The 24956-nt window shown below is 36.2% G+C and overlaps 1 protein-coding gene across 3 annotated transcripts in view; it reads left to right on the top strand.

Moving 5' to 3' along the window:
• The window catches only part of cpne9 (copine family member IX), a 69097-nt gene extending 59940 nt beyond the window's left edge, over nt 1-9157 (top strand). For all 3 annotated transcript variants that reach the window (XM_088441216.1, XM_088441235.1, XM_088441225.1), the window contains 4 exons: nt 686-788; nt 1213-1270; nt 3849-3922; nt 5768-9157. In XM_088441216.1, coding sequence (XP_088297342.1) covers nt 686-788; nt 1213-1270; nt 3849-3922; nt 5768-5932 — 400 coding nt within the window. In that variant the 3' untranslated portion in view covers nt 5933-9157. The remainder of the gene's footprint in view (nt 1-685; nt 789-1212; nt 1271-3848; nt 3923-5767) is intronic.
• Nucleotides 9158-24956: the final 15799 nt, after the last annotated feature.

Below are 24956 nucleotides of genomic sequence, written 5' to 3'. Positions count from 1 at the left end.
ACACTGTTTAAATCAATACCAAGATGAAGCAATAGTACATTTACAACTGAAATGCACAGGGAAAAATTGAAGAATTTAAATGGCGATTAAGTTGTTTAATTTTTTTTTGGGCCCTCAAAAATGAAAACTTGTGGTTTATTTGCTGTATAAGGCGCACCGGATTATAAGGCACACTGTCATTCTTGAGAAAATTGAAGGCTTTTAGGTGCGCATTATAATGTCATGTGACTTTGCACGGAGATGACGGGGGCGAAACACATGACTAGGACCATTTTATTTTATTCAGGAACTCCAGAAGATCAAATATAACATCGCTAATGACTATGTGCATCCGTATAAAACTTAACAAAACGAATGCATACAATGTTCTGCAAATAGATTTTGCTGAAATAGAATTTAGCAATAAATAGTTTCATGTTCAAAGTAATCTGCTCTTAAATTGAAAATAAACTTTTCCTGTCATGGCATTGAAACACAATGAATTAGATTTGCTTTTTGCCACCTGCAGAAACCCTCTTTCAATGTCACGAACCCCATGAAGTTGCTTCACGTGGCCTCAGGTTTACTTTTACCCACATTTCAGAACGAGCTGGTTCTACGTATGGATTAGCGTTGAAGAATCATTGTAGACTTGTGCGCAATGTACTTTTAATCAAACGTATGTATTCATGTGTGTGTGTCCCAGCTGCGCCTCCGAGATAACAGATGGCTCGCAGTACTTTGTCCTGTTGATGATCACAGATGGAGTCATATCTGACATGGTCCAAACCAAAGAGGCCGTGGTCAATGTGAGTAAACACACATATTTGTGCAGGCATGTTTCCAACGAGTTGCTTTGGCTTGCATTTAATTCCAACAGAATGTGCGTACGTGTTATACCGCACATGTTAATCGCATATGCGATATTTATCTCGATATAATCTTTTAAGTATTTGCTTTATATACTCAAGATCCCAACAACTTGTAGTCACGAGAATTGAGTCCAAATCTATACAAAAAAAGTCATACTTTTATAGATAAAGGCAGATTAAAACTGATGTTAATGCGATTTGTATGACAACAAAAAAGTGGCTTGAGTTATTTAGTTTCTTGAACAAATTAATTTAATTCGTTTCTCTATTTGAAGTGAAATAGAATCTCATTATTTTTGCATTTCGGCCTCACTTCTGTGAATGATCATTTGGTCTTTTTTGTGTGCCGTCTCGTGTGCAGGCAGCATCACTCCCGCTGTCTATAATCATCGTCGGTGTCGGGCCCGCTGAGTTTGATGGTGAGTAGTACAATTGTGGAAGTTGGATTGTGGTTGGGAAAGAAAATTTGGAAGACAAATTACAACTCATTTTGGAATATAACACTTTTCCTACTTCTATCACTATTTTGCAAAGAACTAGTGCACTGGTGATATCATAACAATCCGAAGCATTACAATGCTTTGTAATACTTCAATGTTAATTCCTAGTCACCGTTCTAGCAATAATCCGTGTGTTTTAACTCTTTCAGTGCCAAGTATTTGAGCATTTTGATGGAGGCCGAGAAAAGAATGTGTGTGTATATTTATATAATCTATCCATTCATTTAAAACATAAAAACATGTAGTTATAGTTGGACAACCTAAATATTCTACATGACGAAAATTCTCGTCCATGGCACTGAAAGAGTTCAAATTTGGTTTCAGTCATTCATGTGAATACCTGAGGAGTGTGATTATCATTCCGAAAAACCTTGGCCATGATCATATCTATTGATATATACAGTATTTTTCGGACCGGATGGTGCAATCTCAATGAACAAGTCTATTTTTAATCATTCCCATATATAGGCTACACTGGGTTATCAATTGCATTAGTGCAAATTAAGGTAAACTAACCAGTACAGAAAACAAGTCCAATGCTATTCAGCTTCAATTCAACATCCATGCATTGGTCCACTGTTGATTTTGAGAGAATGAAAGGATTTTAAATATGCCTTATCACCCAAAAAAATACTATAATCCTTGCAAAGGTTAACAGTGAAATTAAAATTGCATTCATCAGAGTCAAAGTAGTCGAGGATAATTAGTATAGTGAATGGATGACAGAATAGAGAACATAACATTTCATACTGTAGATCCATGCAAACTTACCCAGCAGGACAAAAGAATCTAAAGCTGAACTGACTTGTAGTGATTAGTTACACTTGCTAAGCTATAATTGCTCATGTCTGTCAGAAAGAGAAGGGAGCGAAGTATCTTTTGCTTTCTCCAGAATTGCCTTTCCATGGTTCACCTAGGATTTATATTCAGGCAAAGCCAAAACATTTGCTTGTCATCACGCGTGCCATGAATTGATATGCTTCCTCCATGCTGAATTTATTCCAGGAGGCAGCCTTTGAATTGGTGCGGAGTTAGGGTTACGGCTATGATGCTACGGTTCGGCGATGTGTGACGATTTGAACCTCATCTTGGGTTGGACTGTCATTTATTTTCACTAATTCAGAAATCCAATGGCAGGATTGATAGTAAATCTTATCAGTGATGTTTGAAGGTCACATATGGTATCTGTGTGTGGATGCGAGTGTGCGTGTGTGTGTCTGTGTGTGTGTGTGTGGGGGGGGGGGGGGGGGGGGTCATGTGTGCATGTCAACATGCATTATAATACTCAAATACTTACTAATACTAATACAAAGTTTCAGTTAAATAGTTTATGCACAAAATGTCCTACGTTTTTTTTTTGTGTTTTTTTGCAACAAATGATATTCCATAAAAAAAATATATCCCAAAAAATCAAAATGTGACCAAAAAAATTACTGGTTACATATGGTCACATCTCAAACTCTGCCACAATTTGAGGGCAATCTGGAACCCTGCTGCAAGTAAAATAAGGCATGAACCGAAATAAATAATGAATCTACTTCAAAAAGAAAATACTTAAACTCAAAACAAATGAAAGAAAAAGAAAGTTTTAATCATATATAAAATGCTGTTCTGAATTTAAAAAAAAAGAAAATAATAATTGGACTCCCGTGAAAATATTATATTCTATTTATTCATTATTAATATATGATTTATTCTATTTATTGTTCATATTATTTACAGTACAAACACCAATCAGAGTGGCTCTCCCAATTGTTTTGTATACCCATATACAATGCCAATAAATGTCTTCTATTCTATTCTATGCTATACCACTGCAAACTACCAACACAATGAAACCAAAAGTTGGCAAATTCTATAATAATAATAATAATAATTATTATTATTATTTATATTATTTCTTTGTAACCACCAATATATTGCTAACTGCTGCTGTACTGTGTGCCTACTGGCTTATTGAATTAACACAGTAAAGATTTGGGCATGTTTCATCATACTATTGAAAAAGAAACTGTGTTCAAATCTTTGGTAACACAGAACACGGGGGTAAAAAAAAAAAAAGACATTCCTTAATGTTGTGACCGATGAACATACATGGCGTTTGAAATCTTTCCAGTGTAGTATTTCTCTTCCAGAAGGGGCTTGGCTTTAAATCTAGCACATTTCTGTGGTGGTGCTGCAGTCGAAGACTTCACATCTACGCAACAAGTGGCCACTTATTGTCAGCATAAATGTCTTCTGAAGCAATCTGAAGCTCCCCCGCAGCTTCACATTTAAACTATCAAGCTTCTCCATTTTCTGACCTGTGATTTAAATCTCTACCGCCTTTGCTGGAGCCATGACATTTTTGTTGCATAGAATGTTCTATCCACACTCCACGCAATGCCTTTCTCCCCATGCCGTTCCATTCCAGTAATTACGATAATCATTTTCATTTTCCCCCTCAGTGGCTCTTTTATTGAGTCATTCTTTAACGCTCTCTCTCTGCTGATTTTAGCAATGGAAGAGCTGGATGGAGATGAGGTGAGAGTATCCTCCAGAGGGCGCTTTGCAGAGAGAGACATTGTACAGGTACTCTTCACCTTATCATTGAATTTGACTGGGTGGGTTTCCGAAGGGCACGATGAAAGAAGTCTTCAATCAGCCTCTCAATTGGTTGCCGACGTTCATTTAAACGTAACTTATTTGCACTCGATGAACTTTTTTAGGCATAGGCAAAACGTGTTTAAAACCTCAAAACACCAATCTATTTTGCTCTACTTCATAAAGTCATGTTGCACTTGGGATGGGATTTTTGGAAAATATATTATTGTTGCACAACAGCTCTAGGGCACTAAAAGACAATTGAAGCAGTAAAAATCTCAACATGTGCGCAGATATAGAGTTTGCTAAACGGTATAAGACTATGGACATTGATCAAATTATTTACTGCATAATGTCTGCTCTCAGGCCAAAACTGCATTGATATTGCCATTATGTTTCAGCATGAGCGCCCATCCACATTACTACCCGCTGCTTGTTTTACAATTTCAATCACATTTGCATACAAGCTGCAACCGCCAATTACCTTTGACCTTTTAATGACAGCAAATCTACAAGGAAGTCAAAACGCGTGGTGGGGGGGAGAGGAAAAATAAAAATGTACAAAAATCAATTGTCTACTACTCATTCACGAGAGCATATGTGTTATTGATCAAAATATTGTTTATTTTGCATGGCAGCTATGCTGACTTTTCCACCCACCATAAGTCGCATGGTTCTCATTAGAAGAACATTTCTGCTGTGCCCAGTCTTCTCCTACGTGGCACCAGTGGGACATATTTTGTTTGCAAGAATAACATCAAATTGTAGGTTTGCTTGGAAAATAGGTTGACGGAAAGTAGTGAGACTTGTGTAGCCAGTCGAAGGTTCCTTGTTGCATTGATGATGATGATCAATGACGGACCGGTAAATTTTTGTAAAATTGCCCGTGCATTTGGTTAGTATGCATTTCTGATCAATTTGGGGATTAAATATAGTTTTATGTAGTTAAATTGAAACACATTCATAATGCATTAAATGAATTACAATTCATGAATCTAGTGCTCGGTCTAGGGACATTAAGGACCTTAAAACGAAAGCTACACATGCCATAAGTGTCTATATTAGCCTACTATTAAAGTGATAAGTAGGCTACAATAATGAACCTTCATGATTAAATGTTTGTTTTGCTTGCAGCGTATGTATTCGCACCACGTGACTACTCAATTGTTCGATGGTTTATTCTGCTTCAAAATTTCGTCAAAGTTTCGTCAAAAGGTTTTTTTCATTCACCTAATAACAGCAATGCAGACAAGTCTGACGATATGATGACGATAATACCGATATTGTGATGGATCAATTTCTTAATATATTAGTATCTGCAACCGACAAAGTGCAAGCCATAATTGAAGCAGTTTTAAATTTTGGAGATTTCTGAATTGCACTGGTAGTAGAATTCTTACCAGGATTACCCACCGACCACGTTTTTCTATTTTTGGCCCAGAGCAGAGGAGGCAAAATCAATAATGAATTAATAATATAGTATGTTTAGTTCAATGACTTCATAGGGAAAAAAAAAAAAGCTCAAGAGGTCAGCTTCAATCGGGAAGTACCGGGGGAATAGGACTCAGAGGCACACCATTGAAGCCTGTGGATGAATAATATATTTGTACATCTTACATTTAGGGTTTCTTTTTTGTTGTGTAAATTTCAAAGAATGAAAAGGATTGGACAGAAATGTCACGCACTGGCGAGCCGTCATTGATTAATCGTCTCTATTCACTGAAATCGGCCAATTAGTCAAAACGACAAGCGAGTGCGGCAGCGTTGTTCAATCATAATTAGTCCAAAGTGAATTGAATTTGGCAAAAATGTTTTTATTCCCCGCCACTCTAGTTTGTTCCGTTCCGAGACTACGTGGACAGATCCGGAAACCAGGTCCTCAGTATGGCGCGGCTGGCTAAGGACGTCCTCGCCGAGATCCCCGACCAACTGCTGTCCTTCATGAAGAGCCGAGGAATTGAACCGCGGCCGGGCATCGCTTCCTCGCCGCTTCCGTAACCGCACTCAAGCCATTCCCGCTTGGCTCCACCCAAAAACTTTGTGACTCATCTCCACTGCCAAAAAGTGAAGTCGCCGCCTATCGGAAGTGAGCAACCGCAGCATCTCTTCTCACCACATCCTCGCTTCACTTCAAGGCAAAAATCAAAACTTCACATTAGCCTTTGAAGAACCTTTCAGTTAATATATTGAGGTACCGCCATGTTGCCACCAAAAAGTTTTGCCTAGGCAAAACGATTTCCCAGGGGCATTTTAACGACGTTCAAACGACTCTAATCTTTATGGGTCACTAATAGTAGCCAGTGACGGGCAAATTGAGCCCCATTTATATATTTTTTTTGTTCCTCTAGGTCAGTGGTTCTCAAGCTTTTTTTTCAGTGAGAAATCTTTTCAGCCAAGTACCCTTTAACCAGTGCAAAGTGTTTTGGGGTTTAAAAAAAAAAAGACTTAAAACATGCCATCAGTGTCTCATTTCTGAAAGTTAAGACCCTTTTAAACTTCATTTGTATTTGCCCACAAAAAATAATCAACCTAAAGTGTCCTTTTTTGGATCATAGAATTAACCTGTTATCAAACAAAACTAACAATTATTAATACATATTTTTTCAAAAAAATAATCAATGTAAACTGTCAGACCTGTTCTAAAAATTAATTATCAATACGTACAGTATATGGCCACAGAAAAATATTAAACATAAAGTGTCCTGTTTTGGCATTACAGTAGAGATGTATTCACAAAAGTAAATCATTAACTTAATTACTAATAAATATTTGTCCACAAAAAACATAAAGTGTCAGACCTGTTTTCAAAAAGAAATAATTCTAAATAAGTATTTGTACACGGATAAATATTCAACTTAAAATGTTCTCTTTTGGGAACATAATAGAGATGTGTTTAAAAAAATCAATGATTAACTTGACAGGTAACGAGAGGCGGCACAGGACAATTTGGGTTCAACCATTCTAGTAGGGGGGAAAATCTGTCTTTATACAAAAATAAAATTGAAAAACCCACTGAACATAAACTGTGTTTTATGAACTTATGTATTCCTGAACCAATGAATTTAAAAATTCTTTTAAAGGATTTTTACATGTTTGTTTTGTTTAAAATCTCAAGTACCTCCTGAAGTTCCTCCAAGTACCCCCAGGGGCACTAGTGGCCCCATTTGAGAACCACTGCTCTAGATGGCATTTTGGTTTCAATACAGTGTGGAAATTTAATGCATTTCCATTCCACTAGCCATTATTTTTCAAACCAGGAGCACCAACCATTGCAGGGATGCTCAATGTCTCAAATGCGGTCGTCCAGTGGACCACCGAGGTAGTGTTGGTGAATCACATGACATCTGCATGAGGAAAAGAAATTGACACGGACAGAACATGAAAAAAAAGAACTCCAGTCATACGTCATCACAGAATTGACAATTGAACGTGATTCCAGAACCAGATCGTGTCGTTTATATAGGAAACTATAGACTTTCTGGGGGCAAAAAGATTATTAATTAAAACCTTGTTGCGATAAGGATTCTGAAAGGAACTTCAAAATAAAAAGTGCAACCAAGGCCATCAAATATTACGTGTTTTTGTTCTGGCCTTCTCAGAACGTTTGGCTGTTTTACGATAATGCAGCAGATTATAGGCGGCGTTTTCTCTTGCGTATTTAATTCCCCTCTGGCCCAACAAGATTAAAAAAAATAAATAAATAACAGATCTCATCCCTTCCCAATTACGTTACTGCCTGGTAAATGTGTCTATCCTGCCTGGGTCATTTTACTCTTCCCTAACTCCGTGAAAATGGAAGCAATAATGAGTCCCCCAAGTCTAAATAAGCCGAGCGAGTCCGACTGTCTCTCAATGCAAATGGTCAAATCTACAGACGTGAGTGACAGCCCAAATTTGCATTTTCATTCATAAGTTGTTCACTAAACAGCGATTTTAGCATTTAGCATTTTTTTGTGAGATCACTGCAAAAAAGGAGCTATTTATTTATTTTATTGCCCGCCCATCATAGGTTATTATGTTTTCATAAGTGATAAGACAATAAACCCCATCCCCCCCAGAAGAGTAAATGATTCATAAGGCTTCATTTTCATTTTCCCATAACGACTTCTCAGAGTACAGGTCTACCCACTTCAATTTGGGTGAATTCTACAAAAACGCCAATGTAAGTCTACTCTTGACTTTAGTGGTTACATAGATCTCATCCATCTAATTACAACACATAGAGTATGCTGTTAAAATGATCATGTTAAAATTACGGTACTAATTTAGACGCATTTCTTCATCACATATCAGTCATATGTGGACCCAATTCTTTGAAATGAAAGTCATCGAAGATGATTTGCTGATCATCTTACTTGGGATGTTCTTTACCTAAGTGACAACTGTTCTAAGATCAGAGCAGGGAAGTTTAAACTTTGCTGTTTTCTCCTCCCGCCTGCCGACATCCATTCCGGCTTGTTCAAGCACACGTCTAAGGCCGAAGGAGACAAGTCAAGCCGTCTTTTCCTTTTCATAATGAGTCAAAATCTGCCGACAAACTATCCCTGCTGCCTCGTTATTGACAACACAGAGGCAATTAGGCGACGCTTGACGTAAGTGCATTTTTGCGATGATCTGTGCAAACATAAGCATTCTACTGTATATCAAATTAGAGGTATATATAATCATTTACAGCTTTGTAACATGATTTGACATGATAGTACTTCTTTCACATTCAAATGTTCAATGTTATTCAAAGATTGAGTTATGCGGTTTTAAGTTGATTTTCCTCTTTTTTGTGGGGAAGGGCTTTCCATGCAAATGTATATTTACATAGAATTAATACAACACGCTGTCGTAATTCGTGAAGGGAAAATTAAGCCTCATGAATCACTGGTGGTTCATATGGTGATTTCTTTTCAGTGCTCTTGATGGTGCTTCTGAAAAAAAAAAAAAAAAACGTTCCGCATGATTAGAAAATTTCCCCTCAAATTAGGTCAAATATTCCCCAAACTGTTCTGAAAAAAAAATCTAGCGAGAGAGAGAATTTTTTACCCATAAACACCTTAACACCCATTCATAGACACACACATGCAATTCATTTTGCCACACATGCATCTTTTCACCGCGTGAAGTGATGCTGGGTGCAGATTTGCCCTCCCGCTGTTCGAGAAATGCCAGTCTCCCTCGCTGGCTGCCCTGCGGAGAAGAGGAAGAGGAGCAGGAGGAGGGAGGGAGGGAGGGAGGGAGTGAAGAAATAAAAAGTGAGGCAGGTGCTGGAGAGTGAGGAAGGAAGTGTGGAGCCGAGTGAAGAGGACATAAGGAAGATCCGGAGACTTTAGTTTGATGCCTGAAATGAAGCTGGAGGATGGATGGTGACGTATATCGACGATAACCTTGGGAATCACAAGAGTCGCACATTTCTCTTTCTGATGGGCCTTGTATGTATTTTCACTGATGGACAAATGCACATTCTCTGGAAAGCAATAGACTTAAAACTGAGTGTCCCCCTATGCATGCACCCGCCCCCTCCTCTTAATGTTTATTCCCCGTCCACGACTCAACTGGGTGTCAGAAACTGGGCTGTGAACAAAGGTTGCCCTCTTGCGGCCAATGTTTGTACATACAACTATTTGTGTCAAGCATGAGAATCACCACTATGATCATCATAAACGGTAGTTATTATAATATTGATGAAATTAAATAGACCTAATTCATCCACGTGGTGATCTTTTTAAATATATTTTTCAGCTTGAATATGGTGACTTAACAGGATGCTCTGTAAACATTTGTGCAAGTATGTGGATCAATTTTATAACCTTGTATTATATCGTATAAAAAAGATGATGTCCTTGAGTCCTTTGCATGTTGTGGAATAAATGTCTTAAGTGCTCCAAAGTCTCATCACGGCTACTCAATAGATTAGTGGTATACGGGGAGCGGCCACAACATTAGGTACAGCTTTACAGAGTACTAGTATAACATCTGTTTCAAAACTAAATATTTTACAAAGACCATAATGCTCAATTTTATACATGTTTATTATTGTGTTTTGCAATAGCGTAGAACTGCATATACAGATCTTGCTAATATTTTGGTTACGGTAGTTGGCCTCAGTATTAGAAAGGGTACTAGTGTACTTAGTATTATATGGCTTTGTGTGGTATGTCTGATTAATTTAATTTGACTCAAACACCAGATATTGTGCGCAGACACCAAGTCAAGCTGTTATTTGGATACTTTTTTCAAAATATACAGTAAATTGTAATATTTTAAAAGCTTGGAAGGACACTAGCTATATTGAAATATTCTGACCGAGTACTTAAATCCTGTTTAGCAATAGGATATTTTTTTTGTGTGTATTATCATCTTATGCATGTATAGAACTGTTCATACAAAGCTCTTAAATTTAATGTACAGAAAATAAAGTTTTACTTCATTATATGGTTAGAAAAATGCTTCATGAGGCGCCTGGTAACAATACAGCAAATTTTTAGAATATAATCTGTGTAATCTTGAGTCTTTAGTGTATTTTTGTGGAATAAATGTTTGAACTGCTAAGCTGGTCAGACAGAAACTGTCAAAGTTTATGATCAAACGGATGGTGCAAAGTTGAGAGCTATGCACTAATTTGTGACTTTCAGTGGATTTATGCAGGTCCTGTCAAACTTGTTTTCAGCATAAGTGGTTAATCCATAGTCATGGTTTCCCCAGGGGGACAGTTTTATGATCGGGACCCTACATGTAGCATCGCTAGGGGTGCAATGGTGCGCCAAGAGCAAGTTGACACCTCGCACTTTTCGTCACACTTCAGTTCACTATGCACGCAGTGAAACACATCAATAAAGATTCTAAATGCAAAAATCTAACTTGTTTTATGTAAACAAGAACTGGCTCAAGAAAGTTTCAAATTAAACAGCAACAACCATTAACCCTCCTGTTATGTTAAGAGTATAAAATTCTAATATTGAATTTGGATTACACACATTTTGGACATATTTGGATGACCAAATAAGCCCTGAGTCAAATTGACCCAGGAGCATCATTGCTCTTCCTTGCAAACAAACATAACAGGAGGATTTTATATAAAATATATATATATATATATATATATATATATATAAAATATATATATATATATATATATATATATATATATATATATATATATATATATATATATATATGTATATATGTATTTTTTTTGCATGACCATAATCTGCTCAGGTGGGATGTTAGAATAAAATGCATTATGACAAATTCAATAAAATTGTGTGAATTCATATGATCATTTCATCATCGTCAGACAAAAATTCTTTCAATATTTCAAAAAATTAAAACATGCAGAGTTGTTTCGAAACCCTATGCCACCAGGTTCAATTCCCACAAGACATGTTAGAAATTAAACATGCACATTTATATTCATAAATACTGTACTTTGGCTTTTAATTTATGCAGCACCACACACACTTTTAATTCAATATTGCTACTTATATTCCTGTCATTTAAACTTAAAATTGCAGATATTTTACTGCTTGGTCTACTTGACCAATTGATGTTGCCAATGACATGAGAAACCAAGTTCAAACCAATTAGCATACCAATTCAGTACTTCAAGAAATTTCATTTCACTACCACTGGCAAAATCTGAGACAGCAGCCAAACAGCAGTAGGACGTGAGAAGGACAATGAATCATCATCAAGAAGATCATCAAACCTGGGAGTTTAAATACAAACCACTAATGAAACAACAAGGAACACCTGGACAAAGGTCTGGAAAGGGTGCTGATTGGTTAATTAAAAGATCGGGTTGACAAGAACAGGTGGATACAATCAAACAACGAAAGACATGGACTTTCTAGCTAGCTAGCTAGTCAGTGGAAAGCTTCTTAGTGTTAATGCTAGCTATCCAGCTATCGCGTGTTTAGCTAGCTAGGTGCACTTCCTGCCACAGCTATTGAATACTCACCAGTCTCTCGCTAATTACTCCTAAAATCCTGATGCGTGGCAGAATTATTTGAGGTCTTTCACAGTTAACAGATGCCAAGTTGAGGAACGTGCTTCTATTATGAGTCATCCTCTGGCTGTTCGCTCCAACATTGTCTCTCATTTTACGATTAAAAAGTCTCTGACAATTACAGCAAGAAATCTCTTTGGTGATTGAAATGCGTATTTGACTCATTTATAGTGATAGGAGTGAACCACGTGTCTCAACCAAGACTTAATCATTAATAGTGAAAATTAATACAGTTATGTTCTGTTGGTATTTATGTTCTGTCTGTTTTGGGGTCTTGTTGGGGGGAGGTTGTCTTTGAGTTATTGCCCCCCCCCACCCCCTCTCTCTTATCAGTCTCATTTGATTGTGATTGCATCCACCTTTACGTGTTAATCTGCTTCCCTTGTGTTGGCCAATCAGCTCCCTGTTCCTATTGTGTCTTGCCCAGGTGTTTGTTGTTGTCCATCAGTTTTGAGTGTATTTAGCTTCCTTTTCAGTTCTTGCCTTGTCATTGTCAATGTTGCTTTACATTCCTCATCATCACTTTTTTTACTACTAAGTTTATTCCTATTTTTTTTGTTTGTTTGTTACTTTGTATGCAGTCTTCAATCTTATTTTTTTGTCATCTTTATATTCAAGATTCAAGAGTTTTATTGTCTTATGCATAGTAATGCCACACAATGAAATCCTTATTCTGTTCACTTCCCAGAGCAGACTACATTCCATAATCAAGCAAACAATAAGGTAGGCAATACAACATAAACAAAAAACAGCAATAGATCAACAAGAGCAGTAATAATGAACCGCTAATAAATGAATAGACTTCAATTCAAATGACCTGTATCATATTAAATGATTATTTTGAGCACTCCCCGCCTTTATGCATTATGCATTTGGGTCCACAATTCTTCCCACGACCTGACAAATACCGCTTCAATTTAACTATTAAACATAAGATTTATTATTGAGAATTGTACCCATGAATACCCAACCAGCAACCAACTTGATTAAAGATGAGAAATTATTGAAACCTTGTTATACTGCTGCACGCTGTTGCCATGGTGATATGCAATTTGCAAAGTAAAAAAAACATTCTGTTCTTGAAACCTTGTTGAACACAACTTTGCTTCAGATCTGACCTGAAGAAAGAGGAAGGATATTTACATTTTATAGCAGATTATTGTCCTCGCTGCAAGGGCAGTGCATGGACCGATAAAAGAAAACTCATAACGTATAAGAAGAAGAAAGATTTTCAATTGGTACACGTGCAAGAATAAATGACTTTTTGTGCGGGTCTGAGTCACCAACCATGTCCTTTTTTTTTCATTCTTCAATTGTGCGGTTTAGTTTCGTTTGACCACATTAGAGGATGTGCGTTCTTGAGTAATTATTTGAAGTATACTTTTTTTGTCTAAATGCAGGTGCACTCTTATTCTAAAAAAATGAGACGTAAGACTGAGTAAGACCTACTAATTTCTTGAGAAATTGTCACTTTTTTACAATTAGTATTTCTCATATTGTAACTTTACTTTAAAAAGGTGTGTCTCTTTAGTGCAAGAACATGTACACTCAATAACGCTAAATTATTTTACATTCTATGCCAAAGTCCAATATTCGAGTGCCATTATCCTGCACCTTTTCTGTTTTCCTCTTAAATGGTTCAAATGATGAGTTTAATTTTCAAGCTCCTGCAGAGCTTGCTGATGAGCTAATCATTTGAATCAGATGTTGCGGGGAGAGGAACCTGGAAAACATGAAGGACCCCTGCCCTCGAAGACCTATCGAAGATTATTAAGGATTAACTAGCGCAATCGTGTTTTTTTCTCATATTTTGACTTTTTATGTCATTTTCTGTTCATCTTGTTTTTTTACGCTTTTTTTTTTAAACCTGCAATTTCATGTGAAATGACTAAGTCTTGGAATTACATTTCGCTTTTTTATTAATTGTGGAGGCTCTGCTCAGTAGCGGTCTGTGCAGGGACTGACAGAATATATTATTTATTATATGCTGATGTAAGTATAATAATAATGTTTGTTAGTGCAGTCGACACTAACAGTGATGTGGAAAAGTGATGACTCACGGAAGGCAAATCTGGATGACAGACGCACAGTTCGGAACTTTTAAACATAATGTTCTAAGGAGGCAGTGGTGTGTGTGTGTGTGTGTGGGGGGGGGGGGGGGGGTGAAGTAGCTCGTTGTAATGCACTCAGCCTGATGATAGCCTCTTAAGTACTTACCAAAAGTGACTTCATTTTTTATTTACCGCCTCAATTGCTCACTCACTCTGCAACAGCTCAGCACGTCAACAAGCAAATCCTGCAGTCATGACAACTTACTTTTTTTCTGTACACAACTTTGTATTAATAGCCACTTGGAAAGCGGAGCAAGGAGCCACATCTGGCAAAAAGGTGTGTTATTTAAAAGGGACTGGAACAAAACAGGTTTTGTGGGACTTTTGGGTAATGGGTCAGAGGCTGAGCTCAGGGAAAGTGTGGGCAAATAGAAGTGAAGCTTGGGAAGAGGATGAAAAAAAAAAGTTGCAGCAAACAAGCAATACCAACTCACAGCACGTGGACAGACAGCTGCAACTTTGTGTTCAAGCATTTACACGAAAAACGCTTTAAATATTGCTCCCAGTGTTCCTGAAGTAATCTGTTAAAGCCGTGAAGGACTGACCGTTTGAATTTAAGCGACAGATATACTATGCTGCACATTAACGCAGTAAATAACGGAGGCGTCGTGTTTAAATTCAAGCATTAAGAAGCACCGGTAGCATTTGCGTTAACGACAACGTCGCCTCTGTTTTTCCTGACCTCACGGCTTGCTTCGTAAAACAGCTTTGTGTTGTTATGCTATCAAAGCTGAGAGGCGCTGTGGACAGAGTTAGAAGGCCAAGGTCACTGCAAACATACGCTGCTTAAAAGAGCTCTCCTTAGAGTCGGCACTCAACACTTTCCCGAAGGAGAGCCTTGATATTTTACAATACTGTGATAGAAAGCAAAATACCCAAAGTCGTGACATAATTCTGCAGTACTGCACCAAATTTTCAGAAAATGTCCCTATACATTTGGTAAGCGTTCCATAAACCGATTGTATATTCCCGTATATTGGTATGATTGTTTGTATATATTTTTCCAATCACTACATGGCTGCCTTGTTCCGCCACCAGCGTCATAACAATCATTTTAAAAGCGCACTTAGATGGGATTGATGTTTACTTTCCTCAAATACGTCAGTGCCCTCAAATCCACTCAAAATATTATAATCAGAAAAGGAGGAAGCAACCCTTTTCAAAAGTGCTTTGGTAATACGGCTCCTCTCCACAAGCAAGATCTTTGTGTGTCGCTTTTGTGGGAAAGAGAAAGCAATGAGATGGATCAGCCGAATAGTATGCTTATTGTGTGAAACTACTTTTGAATTGCGCAATCGGGAAGAGAGTGATTGAAATCTTTTCATTCTTCCCTCTTGCCACAACATTTTGAGCAACTGAACACATTGCAAAGAACCTCATTAAAAACCCACTTACAATTTCATGTCACTCCAAGTCGAAGTAAATATAAAACGAAGAGAATTGCATATTGTGTATTTAAAGGGCCTCCATCATGCAAATGCAACTTATTAGAGCTTGGTGGGGTAAGTGTGGAAGATTTGGACCCATAAGCAGGGAGGCAGGGTGCATAGGAAAAAATAATTCAATAAGAAGCAAGTGAAAAAATAAATGACAAAAGTAACAAAGAATGAGCGAGAATGAACGAGACAACACGGAACACCTGGACGGGAAACAATTGGAAGAGTGAGCTGATTGGCCAACACGGAAAGCAGGTTAACAAGTACAGGTGGATGCAATCACACTGACAAGACATTGACCCAAGGGGAACAGGAACATGAACAAAAGACCAAACAAACCAGGATGTAAAAAGATAAATCAAAGCCCAACCAAAAACCCAAACAGAAAGGAGCAGAAATCCCCAACGCTTACTAAAGCACAAGCAAAACACTACAGAACATAACAAATTTGTTTTTTTAACTTCATTCTCGCATTTCGAACCATTCTTGCTTCTTGTTGCCCTCTCGGTACCAAACCGGCCCGAAAGGTTTTGCACTTTATTACATCACTAATTGAGCACTGCCCCCATACGTCCATGCAGACAAAACACACACTAAAAAAATAAAATAAAATAAATCATTTACTCATTTAAAATAAGGCAGCAGATTACAAGCATTAAATATCACTCATTGGTACTGAGTAAATATTAATTTAATGAGACCCCTTCACTGCCATTGATGACTGTAAACATCAAATATCAATTATTACTGAACTGCCAGTGAATGAGTTAATCATACTACTTGTCACTTTACATCACCCGTAGCAATCACAGACTAGAAATTCATTACTTGCAGTAAATAAAAGACATAACTGGCCATTTTATGGAAAAATTTAACTCCTTCACTGCCAATGATGACTAAAAATGTCAGATGCATTTTTACTGGGTTGGCAGTGAATGAGTTAATAATCACCCATTTGATATGAGTGACTTTAACAGATCAGAAAAAAGAATTGTTCGATACATTTTTGAAGTGCGTAACGAAAGATTTTTTCTTAATACATACAATTATATACTTTATATATTATATTATACAATGTACATATTTAGAACGTTTATATTTGTCATAAAGTATTTTTTGTTTGGTTGTTATTCTCTTTTGTTTTCTATTCAAAGCTAATACACGTTTTATATATATATATATATATATATATATATATATATATATATATATATATATATATATATATATATATATATATATATATATATTTATATAAAACCTAACCCTAACCATACCCTCGATTCCGATCAGTTGAAAATTACGTGATTGCGCCCTGATTTCCAATCACGTGATCAGGATCTGGGTATCCCTAATTGAAAAGTATGCTAAGTGGTGGAAAAAAATAAAAATATTTTAACGCGACTCACATGATTTGTCGGTGCCAGAATTGATTGGCATACTTTGAAAAGTGCTTGTTGAACCTTGGTCCTGACATGCTTTAATAGTTTAAACAAACGCACATGATGCTATGCAAATAAAAAAAAACTGCTGATGACTGAAGAAGAAGTATGTAAGACTTGAAGACTTGAATGAATTAATCTTATTTTCTGTAGATGAATAGAGCAATCGAAATAATAACACAACAACACAAAAACGTTAAAAACCAAAGTGAGAGGGTTTTTAAAACGTGAACTCTGTTACAAATGAAATGTGCGTCATTGTGTCATGAAGTCAAGGGTCATTAACCTGTCATCCGCTTACTCTTTAACCTTGAAACAAACCTGCAACCGCATTTTACAACACAAGTATTCACAATGAAAACTATGTCGCGTCAATCTTCCATTACTGTTCTTTTAAAAGGAAGACATTTTTTAGTAAATGAGCAGTAATTAAACAGTAAATAAAAACAATAATAATAATAATTAAAATTTGGCAAGTAACATTCCACTCATGTGCTAATGTTTAACTATTGTTTAGTTTTTTTCATTCTAAAACAAAATCAACAAACAACTAATTGGTTCAAAAACAGTACTGAAAAATGGCTCTGAAATACATTGAAATGTACAACACAATTTTATCGGATTAATCTAGGAAATAATCAAAAGAAATCATGATTCTAAAACTATTTGATAGTAACAGCCTGAGTGTTGTTTTTGTTTTCAATTTTATACTAGACAAAATAAACAACTGATTGGTCAATAAAAAGCACTGAAAATGGCTCTGCTATACACTTAAATGGAAAACACAATTTTATCCAATTAATCAATGAAATTATCAACAGAATAATTGATTCTAAAACTATTTGATAGTAACAGCTCTAGTGGGTTTTTTTTTTCGATTTCTATGCAAGACCAATAAACAACTAATTGGTTAATAATAAAGAGTACTGAAAAATGGCCCTGTAATACATTTAATTATAGAATACAATTTTATCCAATTGATCGAATAAGTGATAGTGATGGGAAAACGTAGCCTCATCAACCACTGGACTTGATACCATGGCTCAGTCTCAGCAGGAGGAAATGATATCCTGTCACCCCAAACTTGTTGTGAAGAAAAATATTAACCCTTGTGCAGTATTTTGATCATTTTTGGTTTGTTACTTCCACATCATTCTCACAGTATAATGGCGAAGGGATGGCACAATCCTGATAGTGTGATTAGTCGGGTCATGTTGAATTTTTACATGTTGTCACTATCTGGGTGAATTTTCAGCTCCCTCGTGTGTTGATGTGAATTATCTTTGATGTAAGGATTTAAGGATTGGACAAAATAACCCACAATGGTACAGTGAAATAATGTAATGCTAAAATATAATTCAAATCAATTATTTACCCTATTTTTACAAATATATTTCAACTTTTTTTTTACCTGATTTACAATAAATCTGTCCATTTTTTTAAATCAAAGCCAGCCCTCAGGAATGAATGTTTCTCCATGAAGCCCTGCTCTAGATAATTTTACGCCTTGATGGTAAAATATCTAGGTAAAAGGCAAGCAGACTTAATCCATCAAATAGGATGAGATGTGCGAGCGTTAACTAAAAGCCATCTAAGCTGTCTGAGATCTTAAAGGCACAGGGAGGGTGTCGTTGTTTTTTCAAGTTGGAGGATTATGCCATATGGGCAATTTTTATATGTGAATGACCTCCTTCAAAGCCAAACATTCAAATATTGGATCAACAACTTTTTTCATGGATAACAGTCACACCGATTTTCTGTGCCTGTGACTTGACAATTTTATGGCATTTTCAAGGGACAGTCACAAAACTACATGAAAGTACCAAAGGGAAAATGAAGCCTCGTGAAGCACTAGTGTGGATTTTTGTTTTTGTTTGGCGCTCAATATCAAACCACCCGAAATAATAAACTTGTCATGGCCTCTAAGAGTTGGCTAGTGTTTGTGTAGTTTTGCCTCCCTCTTCAGGCATTTGATAATCTAATTTCAGTTAGTCCGGCAGATTTAATCACATGACACTTCCAGCTCATGGGGCAATGACGACGTCAGCTGAACAACACACTTAGTAGTTTTCGTTTTTTCTTAGTACTTCGAAAATGCTACTTTTAATGGTGGCATTAACATACCTTTGTGTTACTTTAGACTTACTCGTGCTTTTTTAGCTATCTTTTGCTTGCATAATTCATTTGTTTTGGCTCATCAGAGAGATGTCGTCCTCAGGCACAGTCATGTGACTTTCGCAAATCCATTTCATAAGATAAACGGAGCCAGGCAGTCAGACAGCGGTACAAAGTATTCAAAGTGGCTCTTTTTTGTGTGTGTGTGCAGAAACAATTAAATTTGAATTGCTTTCAGAAGAGGTAGAACGTGCCTAACCTCACACTCATTTTATGTTGCACTTATTGACTTTGAAAAAGAACAGCTATGTGATGCGTTGTTATTTGTGTTTGTGAAAAAATAAAATACCCACATTTCAGCAGTCAAGAACGTGTGCTTTTTTTACTAATGTTGAAGATTTTTTTTTTTTTTTTTTTTTTAGATTTGGCTATTGTGACTGTTGCTGGATTTAAATTTGGGTGTCAGAATTCTGAGAATAAAGTCAAAATTTCTCAACATTGATGAAACAGCACAATTTTGGCAGAGTGGGAACTCTGACATTAAAGTCCGAATTTTCAGAATAAATTCCGAGAACATAGTCACAATTATGCCTTTAAAGACAGAATCCAAAAGTAAGAATTTTAGGTGAGGACTGAGAATTCTATGCGAAGGAATGTTGTACATTATATTCATGGCAAACATGTATGTTGCTATACATTCGTGCACTGTGTGTTTACTGCTGGTGTCTGCTGCTTAGGAGAACATGGAGCTCACACAAGCAGGTTTTGTGTGCCCTTTTTTTTTTTTTTCTAATTCTTGCAAAATCCAGAGCCGTAAATCCCACCCTTACTCTTCTGGTTACTTCATGGACTCCGGATGACCTGCTGATAATTTGAATTCAGCTGCCAGCGCAGGGTCAAAACAATTCTCCAACAGCTCATGTGCTAATCGAAGTTGACATATGCTGCACCTGCTCTGGGGGCGGAGCTCTTTGGTAGCCAAGGATTGTCACACTCTGGCCACCCATTTGGCCACTTCCAAACCTGGGAGCAAATTTTATAGTGATTTTTCAGCCATTTTTGTCAGCATGTTGTTGACATTATTTGCATATTTAACCCATGGGGGGAATTTTGATCCAACTCCTGGAGGCTAAATTATGGTCATCATCATTGGGAGGTCGAGTGGTAAACCTTATAGGTGTCAAATTTAGCCCATGTTGGGCTCATTTACTGCCAATTATTGGAAATATCAAATTTGGACATGTTGAAAATGTAATGTTTATTTATGCATTTCCCCCTAATTTTTGCATTAATCCTCTCAAAAGAAAATAAAGTTTTGTGTTGAAACCCCATACAATCACAACAGAGTGGCACTAGCAGCCAATTTAAGACATTTGCAAGCCTTTCAATAACTTAGATGATTGGCTTAACCTGGACTCCCATAATACAAAAAGTCTTCAAGTCATAATACTCTATGACACAATGAATATTCTTATTTCCATTTCAGAAATATATAAATATACATAGTAGTTACTTTTGCTATTGCCGCATTTTTTACTATTTTTGTAATAAAAGGGGCTTGGAGCCCCCCCCCCCCCCCCCCCCCCCCCCCCCAAAAAAAAAAAATGTATATACAGTGGACCCCTGTGTTGCAGCGTCCCTGGCTTACGTTTTTTTTTTCATGTTGCGACGTGAAATACTGAGTTTTTTCATCCCCTCCTTATGGTATTTTCCCGGTTTTGCCACAAAAACTACTGTCATGACCCTAGGGGCTTGGCTGTATTTGTGTTGCAGGTAATTACACTTATTTACAGTTGCCGTCAAGCTTGCCTCCCTGCAACATGTCACTACAATGCTGGTCTGCTATTGGTCGGCCTCACTCATTTCAAAATGGCGGAACAGTAAAGCTTTGTTCAATTGCGAGTGTTTACAAAACCGTATTTATAGTGCATTTTACTGCTTAATTCAAACTTGAATGGGTTAGCCATGGGTCCCAAGATTACCAGTAATGTTAAAGAGAGAAGTAAGAAGATGATTTAAAAGGAAACCAAGCTGGAGATAATCAAGAAATACGAAGCTAGCCTATCTTAGGATACTCTTACTAAGGAATATGGACATAACAAGCGCCACACAAGGTAAATAAATCCTTTCTTTATTTTTATTTATGATGTTTTCTGAATGTATATAGACTCGCATATATATATATATATATATATATATATATATATATATATATATATATATATATATATATATATATATATATATATATATGTATATATATATATATATATATATATATATATATATATATGTATATATATATATATATATATATATATATATATATATATATATATATATATATATATATATATATATATATATATATATGTATATATATATATATATATATATATATATATATATATATATATGTATATACGTAGCACTTACTATACTATTTCTAAACGCATTAGCTATTTAACATAAGTTTGGATTGCCAGTCATTTGGTGAATTCGTCTTACGAGCCCATTCGCGGAACGGATTAATCTCGTAACACGGGGGCCCACTGTATATATGTATGGAAAGGGCTGATGCCCCTGAACATTTTGAGTTATTCATAAACGTCATATCATCAGGCATCGCTCCTACACCTGATTGGTGATTTTCATCCATTAAATTCTCAAAATGTCTAATGGGATGCACTGTCTGTTTATGACTATGTCAACTAGCCATGTTAATGTTTGCCGGGGTTTAATTATTGTCCAGATGTATTCCTGTGGTTATCGCTGTGCCGTGCTGGACTAGTTCTTATTATCTTGTGTCACAGTTATAGTGATCCCTGCTGCTAAAAAAAAAAAAAAGTGTTGTTTATGCCAATCCCAAACAAAGTTTTGAAAACATGAAAGGAGTTTATATATATATATATATATATATATATATATATATATATATATATATATATATATATATATATATATATATATATATATATATATATATATATATATATATATATATGGGAAGTCAACAGGAGTCTACATCCCAAGGTTGAATGGTGTGAATTATGCAGTTGTATAATATGCTGTAATATAAAATCAGCATGCAACAGATTATTAGCATTTCATTTTAATGGTCGGAAATTGTACAAATACTTCCATTACCAATATCCTGAATCACAATACTTCCCTGTCAGATTTCTTTTGTATTCATGATCATTTTTATACACCAAGGATGCCCACATTTTTCCCATTTAACTTTTGGCAGTTTGCAAGCACTACCAAAGGGGATATTTCACTTTGATTCATTAATTCCATGTGTGCCTTACATAACACGCCTATTTGTCGGTATTTGCAAGTGTGAACACACCATCTGGTACCAATTCATTTGTTGGGCAGGAAAAAGAACCTCTGTTTACCTTTTGGCACTACATAACTAAGTACGGTAAGTAATATGCACTCACTGGACACTTTATTAAGTACAAATGCACTATCCAATTGGATCCAATAAGAATCCTGTTGTGAGAATTCTGAAATCTGCAATCTGTAATGGAATCCAACAGAATGCACCCTCTGACAGAGACTGAATTAAAAACCACATCAAATTCGATTCACGTCAGTGGTTCCTACCAGCTAGTTTACTCTTCCTCAAGACTCGCAATTTTTGAATTGTAATACCATCATGTCACTATCACCATCAACATACCACCATTGAAAAAGAAACCACATATTTTCATACTTACATCACTTTCTTGTATCACGTCTTTCACTTTGCTTCATCCATCTTTCATCTTTATTACTTTTATCCTCTCTCCAAGTGGTAAACTTGGTTTAAGCTTGACACGTCCGCGAGTTTTGACATTGAAAATTGTTATTTTGGCAACCACGCCCCTCTGCACGGAGTCTACACGGGAAAGATTTTGCGTATCTCCCGGAATTTCTTTACCATAGAACAACATGGCGGACAGACTATTGCTTAAAGAAGTTCATCGGTACAAACACCTTTCTGATTCGTCTGAAAAGGAATACCGTGATCCAAATACCGTAAACCACTCCGGGGGAGCACCACGTAGGGGAGAGATGAGGAGTCTGTGTAAAAACACTTGGGAGAAATTAGAATTTTTGAATCTACAGTATTTTTTTGCACTATAAGTAACACTTAAAAGCCTTCAATTTTCTCAGAAGGTGAAAGTGCGCCTTATAGTCTGGTGCGCCTTATACAGCGCATAAACGTCAATTTTTCAATTGTAGGGGTCGAAAAAGTAAAATACATTAATCACAAGGTAAATTCTTCTATTTTTACTCCTGTATTTCAGTCATAAATGTAAATTTACTCAAATTTTGAAGCAATTTACATGGGAACAAGGCGTAAAATGTTTTGATGAAATAAAATTAAATGCATGTATTTTTTTTTTTTTTTTACATTGGGGGGTATTTTTGTACATGCAGGTTTTGTTGCAGAGGACTTTTACTGTGCTAAAATCACACGAAAACTTGCAATGGTGGAGAGGTTAGCGCTGGTTCCCATTTGCAAGTAGCTGCCTATAATTTCACTGGTTTGCTCTGAACTGTACGGGAAAAGCTTCAGTGCTAAACAAGTATTTGATAGATGGATTAAAAAAACGATAATAACGCTACCAAAACATAAAACTCCATAGCAATAAGTATTACAAATCTACAAATAATAGACAAGGCCCTATTAATGTGAGAACAACATAACCTCATAGAGTTATCACCAAGGTTTGACTTGAGGCCCAATGAACACTTCTTTTTGAGACATTTGAGCAAAAGACGCCTTGTAGAGCTTCCGAAGGCGAATTAATGAGCCGTGATCGTCTGATTTACAGCAGCAATTACAAACACTCCTTTGAAACTCAAATGTTGTCATTGGCAGAGTTGCCTTAGACCTGCTGGCGCGTTTTAATTGAGAGGACAACTATTACCAATTACATCAAGTGCAGTTATGGCAGTGCGCAAAGACACCATTGAACACCCCGTAAAAGAATGATACAAAATCTATTTTCAGATGCGAACGACCCTTGTCCATCATTTATTGACGGATGGCAAACAGCGAGAAAGTACATTTTGCCTAACATTTTACGATCAAATAAAATAAAGACAAGATTTGGTCCCAGTATAAACACAGTCTAAATTAAACTTGGATTGAATGTGAATATTGTACTTTCTTCGAAGTGGAAATCCTACTTTTAAATTTTACTTTGTTTAAACTGCGATTCAATATTATCGTTTAGGGTGAAATGTATTCAGAATTTAACGTAAGATAAATATTTGTTCTCGAGAACTCCCCTTTTGATAATTTGGAGTGTGCACACAAAGTTTTTGTTTTATTTTTTTTTTATAGAGATCATGGCAACTAATCACACAAAGGAAATGTAGCGCATATATATATATATATATATATATATATATATATATATATATATATATATATATATATTATGGATACTTATCAGATTTGAAAAAATAAAGTATATATATGTTATTTAGATTTCTGCATATAGTGGCACCAAGCAACGGTAATGTCATTTACATGATCATTTTTTTATGTTTTGATTTTTACAAACATCTCTTTTTGCTGACAAAAGATTAAAAATCCATCCATTTTAAAATGTTTGTTGTACTTACCAGCATTAGCTCTTAAAAAGTCTTAAGGGTGCAATTTCTTTATACATGTCATATGGCTACCGCCCCCCCCAACCTAAACACATTGGCGGTCAAACTGGAACATCATGTCCTGTATAAAAAGACGACAGACGGATTGTAAACCAGATCGTGTTTCTCGGAGTACAGAAGAGGAAGGGCTGTGAAAGAATTCGCTTTTCAATTCTGTGCATGTTACATTACCAAATTCAAAAAAATTACGTTTCTTGTTATTTGATCGTGAATACAAATGACATCAGTCTTTTTTCAGTCCTCCTT

Source organism: Hippichthys cyanospilos, chromosome 2 (assembly GCF_059441005.1).
Source record: "Hippichthys cyanospilos isolate Australia breed blue-spotted pipefish chromosome 2, RoL_Hcya_1.0, whole genome shotgun sequence".
NCBI classification, from domain to species: domain Eukaryota; kingdom Metazoa; phylum Chordata; class Actinopteri; order Syngnathiformes; family Syngnathidae; genus Hippichthys; species Hippichthys cyanospilos.
This window is presented reverse-complemented; position numbering and strand designations above follow the sequence as displayed.